Source organism: Melospiza georgiana, chromosome 8 (genome assembly GCF_028018845.1).
Source record: "Melospiza georgiana isolate bMelGeo1 chromosome 8, bMelGeo1.pri, whole genome shotgun sequence".
Lineage (NCBI taxonomy): Eukaryota > Metazoa > Chordata > Aves > Passeriformes > Passerellidae > Melospiza > Melospiza georgiana.
In genome coordinates this window covers 20,438,701-20,449,706 of record NC_080437.1, presented here as the reverse complement: position 1 = coordinate 20,449,706, position 11,006 = coordinate 20,438,701, and the positions used below count along the sequence as shown (strand labels likewise).

At 40.7% G+C, this 11,006-nt stretch overlaps 1 protein-coding gene across 1 annotated transcript; it reads left to right on the top strand.

Annotated features, from left to right (window-relative positions):
• The first annotated feature begins 532 nt into the window (after positions 1-532).
• Positions 533-10,627, top strand: ACTA2 (actin alpha 2, smooth muscle). The gene is made up of 9 exons (XM_058028958.1): positions 533-574; positions 3,036-3,206; positions 4,933-5,061; positions 6,032-6,142; positions 6,632-6,716; positions 6,801-6,962; positions 7,160-7,351; positions 8,260-8,441; positions 9,177-10,627. Exons 2-9 carry the CDS (start codon positions 3,078-3,080, stop codon positions 9,318-9,320), a joined length of 1,134 nt encoding a protein of 377 aa, XP_057884941.1. The 5' UTR covers positions 533-574; positions 3,036-3,077; the 3' UTR covers positions 9,321-10,627.
• The last annotated feature ends 379 nt before the right edge of the window (positions 10,628-11,006 follow it).

The following is an 11,006-nucleotide window of genomic DNA, read 5'->3' as shown; positions in this document are numbered from 1 at the left end:
ACAAGCAAAATTATAAGCTTTTAAAGAGACTTTGTAGAAAAATTGAGCAGCTGTTTAGCTGGCCAAAAATATTTATTCATTGTTTTTATCAAAATCTTCAGTGACAGCAAGGTGTTTGTTTAAAAAGATTTTCCCTGTTATAAATGACTGCTCTTCCAATTTCTCATTCTGCTTCTTGGATGTTACTGCGGAGTCCTGGAGCTCTCTTGTTGGAACACATGATCCTCCTGCCAGAGGATGTCTGTTGTGGGCACACTCTCTCTGGATTTTAGCAACTCTCCTGAAGTTTAAAAGTGTTTATCTTACACAGCTGAAAGTCTCCTCCTGTTTCATGAGCTCTACACTGGAATGCAGTGGAAGAGACCCAGGACCTGTGGCCACCCAGATTAGAGTTTTTTGTATTAAGGTCCCTATATGGTTTTGTTAGAGACTTCAGCTCTGTCTCTGTCTGTCTCTGCTCCTTGTTTGGGAGGCTGGTGGGAGGAGAAGAGCTGAAGGGGCTATAAAACCTCTGGGGTTTCAGATACAGAGTGTACCACCCCAGAGCAGCCATCCTCAGCCAAGCGCTGTCAGGGTAAGTGGCACGGAACCAATGCATGATTTACAGGTTGCTGGAGGATTTCAATTAAATAATGTCAAGTGGAAGCTGTTCAGGAGGATGTACTGCTGCGCTGTAATTTGCTTAAAAGACTTATTAGAATTGAGTTGAAAAAATGCTTGTAGTGTCTATACTGACGTGTCTTTACTTTATATTCTGAAAGGAAAAGTTCTGCTCTAATAATTTAACTGATTCTCCCAGCACTTCAGCATCTGTATAAAGAAATGGTTTGTGTAATGCCACTGCTGGAATTGCAGATATACTCTAGTTTAAATGAGCCTGTGTGACATTGGGGTGTTAGTTTGGGACAGAGTTCCTGGTGGGGTGTGTAGTAGTATTTCTTAGGAGATTTGCTTTAGTGCTTTAAATCAAGTGTGAGGTGAAAGAGTGTTTCGTGGAATGTGACTGCAGGAAGATCTGGAAGTATGCAAATCAGCAGTGTCTAATAGGATAAACTGAGGATGCATGTGTATTCATCCTTGTTTCTATGCATATGAAACTACTGTTCTGTAAAATGCCAAACATTCATTAACAAACAGGCTACACACAGCACTTGTGGAGCTGGAGTTCTCTTTATAATTTATTGTGGAGGTTGTGGAGGTGATTGATTATATTTGCATGTAAAACAGGGAGAAGAAAGAGGCTAAAGACTGTTTATTGGGAGAAAAATTTCCTTTCTTCCACAGCACTCAGTGACATTTGCTCTAAGATCTTGCTACTGCCTGTCATGGCAGTCCTGAGCTGTTGGTAGCAGAGCCCTCTGTCTGATTTTTCAACTTTTTGTGCTTTATTACTAAATATGGTTTTCATTTAGAGTCCACTAAGCTCAGAAATGTAGCCTCTCCTGCCCCCTTCTTCCCTCCCCCAAGTGATTTTTGGCATTGCATGAGCTGCATTGGTTTGAGCAACTCCCCTGACCTCAAACGCTGTTCCAAAAACAGACGGCTGAAAAGCGAATTTCCTAATTAGGAAATGGTTTGTCCAAACCAGCCTGTTCATTCATGTTAGATAACAGTTGTACTCCATTCAGTACATTTTTTTAATATAAAGAACCTAAGGAGTTTATTAAGTGAAAAAATGCAACTTACTTTCCTTCCACAGTTATAATGATAAAATATCTGGAATACAAAGTTAGGAATTCCCAATCCTTGTCTTCTCCTGGGAGCTCTGCCCACACAGCCTGCAGGAGCAGGGCTGCAGCAATGTCTCGTGGCTGCCTGGCTGGGGAAAGGCAGAAGATCTCAAATGAGGCATTTGGGAGAACTGTCTGTGCCTGTTCCATGCACTGTAGAGGTTTAACAGATTGTGGCCTCCCTCGCTCATTGGCCATGGCTCTTGCTGACCCCATTCTCATTTCTGCCTGCACTTCCAGTATTCCTGCAGCAGAAGGTTTTGGAGGCTGCATGTGGAGCCAGCTGGTCCGTGGATGACAGCTGTCTCCCTTAGCTGCTAACACACTGCAATTTGTTGAACTCTGCATGGAAGCCCAGGCTTGGAGTGGGCCAAATGATTCCCTACCACGCTATAAATTGTGAGCAAATAGTTCTTCTTGAGTCCTGGTATTCAGTGCTTGTTTCTGTAATTGACTTCAATACAAAGCCTTCAAAGCATTTTTATTACTCATATTATCTTCCTGTTGCCAGAGGAAAAAAACAGTTTCTTTTTACTGAGCCAAGGAGCCAACATAAATTGTTCTGTCACTCTACAAATGTAGTTTATTAGCTGCTTTGAAATGATGATAGATGTTGTGGCCTGTTTTTAAAACACATACTGTCTCTGACTTAATTTTAAAGGTGGGTTTATTTTTCTGACTGATTAGGGGAGAACTGGATAAGACTTGCTTCTTTTTATTCCCATTTTTTATTTGAAAAATTTCTACCTTTTTAAAAGGTCAAATGTAAACTTAATTGGCCATTTTCATCAGTGGATTAATACCTGCATCAGGAAAACACCCCTGGTACATGTATAGCATTTAATATAGATAGTTTTTGGGAAACCCAAGACTAGAATGGGAAGTTGAAGTGCTCTTACCTTTTAACAGCTATCCACATGGTCAGGATTTTGTCAGGATGATAGAAAAGCACGAGAAGTTGTGCTGAATTCAATGCAAATGAATCTTTGTTTTTGCAGCTGTCAGTCCAGAGTTCTCTTTTATCTCTCTCCCCCGGCCGTGGATTTCTGAGACCAAATTTAGATAAACATTTGCTGCTCCCTGATCTCTCTGCCCGTGCTGGAAGTCTCCTCTGGAATTCCCTGGATAATCTCTAGTGCACCCAGGCATGGTTGATAGCTCTCATGCTTTCAGAAGGAAGCCCTGCAGTCCTTGTGATTCCCAGCCGGGGCTGTTCGCCTCCTTGCAGGTTCTGGTGGCCAGGGTGGCTCTGCTACCTGAGCATGATTTTGGTTTTGATTTAATTCTTCCCTGCCGTTTTCACAGGGCTCTTTTCTGTCTGGAAGGCCACGGGCACTGCTGTAGAAGATGTGTGAGGAAGAGGACAGCACTGCCCTTGTCTGTGACAATGGGTCAGGGCTCTGTAAAGCCGGCTTTGCTGGAGATGATGCTCCAAGAGCAGTTTTCCCCTCCATTGTGGGTCGTCCCAGGCACCAGGTGATGAACTACTTTGGTTGTTCCTTACTGGGCTTGTAGAAGGCTTTGCTGCCCTGTCCCAGCTCTTCAGCCAGGGCCATCTGTGTCTGGGGCCAGTCCAGCCCGGGATCATCTGTGTAACACAGTATTTCCAGGCAAAATGACTACAGCAGCACACTCCCCTCTGAATCAAGGGAGGTCTCATGCCTTGTAAAGGAATTCTTTTAAATTTTTTCACTCCCTTCTATGCCATCTTTTCCCTTCCCCTTAATTTTGAATCACCCAGAGAACTTGGGGGGTAAAACTAGGTTAAAGAAACCCAACTCAAAATCCAAATAAGCCCCACACAGGAAGATCTGTAAATTCTGACTGCCCTTAAAGCTGATAATAGGTGATGTGCAGAAGACTAAAGGAGGAAGCAGAAGTTTTCATTTGGCTTTCTCGGAACCTTTCTGGCTTTATTCATTAAGCTGTACCAGAAATGGGTACCTGTCTAAGAGCTGAGTTTCCTTAGCTTCAAGGTTTACATTTGAGTATATGATGCATTCCACTATATTTTAATAGTTTGCAGAACACATTTATTATCTGAGCTGTTAATTATAGAGAGTTTATGAGACAGATCACCATAAGCATGAATTAGAGCAGCTTGTCTAGGTCACAACAAACTAATCCAGGTAATTAACAGATCCACCTAACTGCTTCTATGTCATCCAAGGCCCTGGTGGAAAGAGGCGAGCTCTTTGCCAGATGCAGACTTTATGTACCCAGCAAATTCATTTAAAGTTCTCCAGGATTGGAGAAATACCTGCCTTTCAATACAGAAATTAGGACTGGAGGGCTAATTGATGCCTCTGGGAATTACCATAATTTGAAAAGTGCATGCAAATGCCATCATCTGTAGCTAGTGGAAATGATAATAATGGCTCAAAACCAAGCCATATAGTTACAGGGGAAACAAATACAGATTTCTAGAACCTTTCTTTCCTGATCATTTAGGATGGATTAAAAATTGCATTATTGCATTAAAAATTGCAAATCTGGAATGCCTGTTTTTAAGACATGGATTTAGAGATGCCAACAAGGTTTGGAATCTCTAATGGCTAAGTTCTGATAGGAGTATTATGCACTTAAAGGATCCTACTATATTCTATTTTTCTTTCAATATTTCTGATTTTAACATAGAGACTAGCGTATATCCAGAGTAGTTTTCAGCTTCTGTTCTTTTAATAATTTCTACTGGATCCATGAAAATATCTGTAAAGAAGTCCACACAGTAGATTTAATTTGTCCATCCCTAATCACAGTATTATGGCATTCAAATAGAGGATTAAAAAATGTTGAAACTGAAGCTTTGGGAAATGTAAATTGTGTATCACTCGATCTTGACCTTTAGATGGCACAATATCACTTTCTGCTTTTACTCCACTTTATTATCATTTAGCAGACTGTTCTTCCCTAAATATTAACAAACATAAACCAACTCAGTTTTCCCACTTTATCTTGATGCATTTAATATTGTACTTTTTCTGTTTACTCAACTGTAGTGGAAATATGAACTCCAGAGATTTAATAATGAAACATTTAATTTTGGCAATTTAAGAGCAACACATAATACTCCATTTGTTAGTATTACTAAACTATGTTGTAACTAGTATAACTGGAAACTGGATTTGTTTCACAGCTGATGTTCTGTGTACTTTATGACACTATTCTCTGAGAGACTAACACAATTTGTATTATTTTATAGGGTGTGATGGTTGGTATGGGTCAAAAAGACAGCTATGTGGGTGATGAGGCTCAAAGCAAGAGAGGAATCCTGACCCTGAAATACCCCATAGAGCACGGCATCATTACAAACTGGGACGACATGGAGAAGGTATTTCAGCTGTGAAAAGTCAATGTGTACTACTGCTAAACAGAACTATTTGAACCAAATATTTGCAGAATATCCACTAAATTTTAGATGAAAGTGTCATGCTCCCCAGTATGGTTCAAGGAAAAACTTCTTATTTGGAACGGTCTGGACAACACAACACACTGGAAGTGTGTGGAGTCACCCAGCACTTGACTCTCAGTATTGTAGAATTTGCTTGAAAGCAAAATCTTTTAGATGCCAAACATATCAACCAGTCCCCAATGACCACCAGCTTGAAAACAAGCTTAGGAAAGACTTCTTGGCCTTCAGACTGAAATCTCTGGTTGTTTTACTTCTTATCAGTGTATTAACCTCCCCACTGCCTCATTTGGCCTCAAATTTTTACAGCTTGTAGGAACAAGTAATTTGGAGGTGATAAACACAAGTTGACTTTCTCATTTGGCCTCAAATTTTTACAGCTTGTAGGAACAAGTAATGTGGAGGTGATAAACACAAGTTGACTTTCAGCCTCACAAACTATTTATCTTCATTTCTTTTCTTGACTTCTTGGGCTGGCCTGTACAAACCAAAAGAGGAAACTGTCAAGGGACCCATTATCTGTTGAACTTTGTGTGTGTTCTCTGAGTTGTTCTGGAACTGTTTCCCTTTCAGTCACTATTGAAATAGCATTGCTGGAACCAAGTGTGTCCTGTGCTGTCTTTTCTCTTGTAAGAGTACTGTATTCATTTTCCTTATGTGTCCTTAAAGTAAGTCATATATTAAGGAAGTAAAGCCTGAGGATGGTGCTTTTCTTTCTACAGTTGTTCTGGTAGTCTCTGTGGAGGCAGTAAGAACAACTGCATGAGAAACATCACCAGCCTGTGTCTAGAGCTGAAGCAGAGTGCTGGATCTCAGCACGTGTCTGGAAGTGATGCTGAGCTGCTGACTGATGGTTTTCTTTATTTCTCTTGGCTTCTCTCACTATCCTCAGATCTGGCACCATTCTTTCTATAACGAGCTCCGGGTTGCACCTGAGGAGCACCCAACTCTACTGACTGAAGCACCCCTGAATCCCAAAGCCAACCGTGAGAAAATGACACAGGTGAGCCACACTAAAGCCATGGCATAGTCCAACCTTTCCATTCAACAGGATGTGAATGTCATCCTTCCAGTTAGTCATGCTGTCCAGCAGTCTGTCTCTCTCAGTTATGGAAGATGGAAAGCACACAGTGACCACCTGTCATATTTACATGATTACCTGTAGTTTAGAAAATCACTGTATCCATGTTGAATGTGAGCACTCCAGTCTGTCCAAACTTTGTCATTTTAATCTGTTTTTATACCCAGGCCTATTATGAAATTATCTTTAATACGTGCATATGGCTATATTAATATGATAAAAATACAGGTCAAATACAGGGAGATACCTTACAGGACAAATATTTTTGGATTTAGATTTTGTATTTTCCTTTCTTGCTTTTACCAAGCATAGAGAAATATCAACATCTTGCATTCTACCTCTCTTTCAGTAAATTGCTTCAACTAAGCTAAACCCTCTAGTGTAAAGACAATTATTTTAATTGCATTTCAGATCATGTTTGAGACGTTCAACGTGCCAGCCATGTATGTAGCTATTCAAGCTGTTCTGTCCCTCTATGCCTCCGGACGTACCACAGGTAAGCCCCAGGGGAACATGGCACAGGTGTTTGCAATGGTTCCATGGGGATGATGGCGATGATCCGTGTGCTACCCTCCCAAAGGGATCGTGCTTGACTCTGGGGACGGTGTCACCCACAACGTGCCCATCTACGAGGGCTACGCGCTGCCACACGCCATCATGCGCCTGGACCTGGCTGGCCGCGACCTCACCGACTACCTCATGAAAATCCTGACAGAGCGCGGCTACTCCTTTGTCACCACCGGTAAGGACACGCCGAAACAGAGCCTCGTTCAGTGGTTGAATAGGCATGGGAAGGTCTCCCACATGAAAGCCCCTTGAAAAGCTAGCAGAGGATTTGTTTAAAATACGGGGAGGGTGTTGGAGGGTGAAAGGGAACAAGCAGTCAACGTGTCTGGGTCGTTCCTGAATGCCATTTTAAAGATTGAATCCTCCTTACAGCGGAGCGTGAAATTGTCCGTGACATCAAGGAAAAGCTCTGTTACGTGGCCCTGGACTTTGAAAATGAGATGGCCACTGCTGCATCTTCCTCGTCTCTGGAAAAAAGCTACGAGCTTCCTGATGGTCAGGTGATCACCATTGGGAATGAACGCTTTCGGTGCCCAGAGACCCTCTTCCAGCCTTCTTTCATTGGTGGGTTCAGAGTCTGTTCTGCCTTGGTAAACAGTACAGAAATACCAAGTCCCTATTTCCTTTTGCTTGTGTTCCATTACTGACTCACCCACAGCTATGCATGTGTCCTAGCACCCATTATAAAACAGTCTTTTAGAACAGGTCTATTAATGTGGTGGGAAGAACTTCACATTAAACAATTAGTCAAAATGCTTTCCCAAAATAAACCCACAATGTTTATTCCTGCCTTCTGGCATTGGGCCTGTACCATTTTGTATGTTTGAATGTGCTTGCCAGGAGTGGGAAGAGGTGGGAGGGGCATGCAGGCAGCAAGACCTACTTTTATTTTTGCAAAAGACTGCTCCAAATCCTGAATCCATGGTTCATTGCCTTTTCGGAGCAAAGTCAAGATGATGCCACGCTAATCAACATCCATGAAGGCAGATTTGCAACTAGGTCACACAGAAATCCAGTGTCAGTTCTGCCAATAGGCAGAATTTCAACTCAGAGATAAAGCAGTTGCATGCCTAGAGGTATTAGGACATATTTTGACTGTTCTGCATCTGAGTTGACTTAATTTGAAAAGAAAAAAAAAAGGAAAAAAAAGAGAACAAATTATTCCAAGACCATATAAGGAATTCTTAGGACAATTGAGAATGCCTGCAGAAGCATAGTGGAAACTTTGCTATTCCACACCCCCAACTTTCTTTTTTAGGAGGACTTGTTGTGTGTAAGGGGGAGAGGAGGGCTGTACATGAAGGAACTCTTAAGCAAATAATTTAGGCAACTGCAAAATGACTTTCCAGATTTCCAAAGCTCTGAGACTGATGTCCTCCAAAGAATCACCAAACAGCATGTCAGTTCTGCATTAACAATTTTAAGTCTCTCTATGGAGTTGCTTCCTCAGCGTTCTTCTGTACCTTCCCCAGGCATGGAGTCTGCTGGCATTCATGAAACCACTTACAACAGCATCATGAAATGTGACATAGATATCAGAAAGGATCTTTATGCCAACAATGTGCTGTCTGGAGGCACCACAATGTACCCAGGTATTGCAGACAGGATGCAGAAGGAAATAACTGCCCTGGCTCCTAGCACCATGAAGATCAAGGTATGTATGGTGCAATCTTTGTAGATTATATGAGCTGGCATGTACAAAGTCCTCAAAGATCTAATGAAACATGAGTGCTTTTAGCACATTCTGAATCACATCTGGAGTACCTAGCAAATTATCACCAACTGGTAACTTTGGTGCTGGAAAAAGAGAGCTTTCTTTCATTTCCTTGTTCATGTTGATTTCAGTCAAATGTGGCCAAAGAACAGCAGGATACAAATGTTCCTCTGGGGCTGTATGTGAGCGTCTTCAGCCCTTCTAGTCCAATGGATGTGGGAGAGAGGAAATTCTGGTTTCGTCTTTGGCTTACAAGTTTGAAAGAGACCCTGACAAACTAATCTTTGTTCTGCTGCTTCAAGTCTTCTGTTTTTTGCTTTACAAACATTTTATCAGCTATACCAAAAGGAGTGCTCCATAGGTCATTGATTTTTTTCAAGCCCACCTAGACTGTCATTATGTTTCCAGAGCAATTCTCTCCCCTTTTGTCATATATGCTCAGGAGTACATGAGTGCACCAGGGACAGGGGGCATTGAGGGTTGAGTCAGGCAGAGAATTTGAGGGTATAGATTTATATAACAAATTCTAAACTTTGCTGCTTGCAGCAATGGATAGCACTAACACATAGGTGCAGTGTTTTTTTAATACCACAGATCACTGCTTTAGTATTTTTGTATAAAAATGTATTCTATTCACAGTAGACAGACATACTTAATGTTTTATCTCTTGAACAGATCATTGCTCCTCCTGAACGCAAGTACTCAGTCTGGATTGGAGGCTCTATCCTTGCTTCCCTCTCTACTTTCCAGCAGATGTGGATCAGCAAACAGGAATATGATGAAGCTGGCCCATCCATTGTTCACCGCAAATGCTTTTAAATTGCTTTTTCTTTATATCCTTAGTGTGAATGTATTCAGGGAAGTGCATTCTTATAATTTCATTCCATAAATCCTTAATCGTAATTAATCTAATTAATTGGATACTGTGTATTTCCTAAAATAAATTTTAAATATGCTATGAAATTGCTGCTCCTATTTAAAACAAAAACAAAAGCCACACCATGAGTGTGTGGAGATGCCCTTACAGCTGGCTTGAAGCTCCATCTTGTGACATGAATTTATTATTACACTCCACTGGGCCTAAAAGAAATGGTGGTACCTTTAGCTCGATGATGCCAATGCCAGAAGATGCTCACCTGTCAGGCTGCATGTTCTCAAAGTTTAGCCTCAGAATACATTTTAATCTGCAGACAGAACCAGCCATGGTTCTTCCAAAGTTCTAGGCAGTACCAAAGGAGCATGGCATCTGTTCAATATCAGGAATATCATGTTCAGTATCATGGGCATACTGCTTTGCATCTGCTCTATCCAGAAATATTATCTATCCACATCACTTCTTACTACCCAGCTCTCATGCTGGAAAAGCTAATTTCTTACAGTTCAGGGCCCAGGGGTGTATGATATGTACCACAACAATCCTGTGTTTTCTTTAAAGAAATAAAACCTGTTCCTTTGGGAGCATATCTAAACACTAATAGTAGGTCAAACATATGACTTTTCTATTGTATGCCTTCAGGATGAGTGCAGCCTATTATTTTTATTTTGTGATTTCTAGCAAGATCTAAAGGGTAATTAAGCTGGCTTAATATACTTTCTTTTCAGAACTTTTTTTTAAAGGGGGGGAGTAATGTGTTCAAAGCAGCTAAAATAATTTTGACAATTTTCTTTTTCTGTGATTTTTTGATTCCATTTATAATCTTAAACACATCAGCTAGAAGTATATGCTTAGAAGCTGAAGCCAGTAATACTGTCTTAGAAGTATATATATATATATGAATAAAGAATTCACTGAGACAGACCTGGAAAAGGTCACTTCTAAGGAACTTGCTGCAATCTGTATTCATTAGAGTTCAGGATAAAGGATGCTATTTATTTTTGTTAACCTATTTTCCTCTCTCAACTCAATAGTTTACCTCACTTGCCTGTTACTTGTTACATTTCAAACTGTAAGCTCTTTGCAACAGAACCTGTTATTACCATGTCTTCATAACCCCAGGGTTTCAGATCTTGTCCAGCTTCTGCCTGTTCACACATGTTGCAAACCTCTTTGTACTAACCTTATTACTTAAAGTATAGGTCATCTAGGTTCTTGGAACAGTTACTAAATAAACTCTTGTAAAAGCAAATAACTTTGTATGGCTCTTTCTTCTAACTCTGTCTAGATCTTTTTATCTAACTCTAGATCGATTGTGTAAATCCTTTTCAGGATAAGAAGTGTCTTTCAATTTAAAGTCTCTACTGACAGGTTTCTGGAGACGACACATTTCTCCAAGGGACTCTGATGCATCCCTACGATCCCAAAATGACGAGGATCAGCTCTCAGGTAAAGGATTTGGATATTTCTAAGTATCTTCTGTTTAATAGCTGAAACTGAGCTATAGAAGTTGGACAGGAAAAAAAGATGAAAAAAAAATCACCTAAACTGATTGATTTGCCTTTACTACATATACAAAGCCAACCACTGTTAAAAACACCTAATTCTCAGAAGGAAATTAATGCAAAAAA

Bases quoted from the DNA above. Each gene is read 5' to 3' on its own strand.
- ACTA2 (XM_058028958.1), top strand. From the start codon at position 3,078: ATGTGTGAGGAAGAGGACAGCACTGCCCTTGTCTGTGACAATGGGTCA. The intron at 3,207-4,932 runs GTGATGAACTAC...ATTATTTTATAG, and splicing joins TGGGTCGTCCCAGGCACCAG to GGTGTGATGGTTGGTATGGG. The intron at 8,442-9,176 runs GTATGTATGGTG...TCTCTTGAACAG, and splicing joins CTAGCACCATGAAGATCAAG to ATCATTGCTCCTCCTGAACG.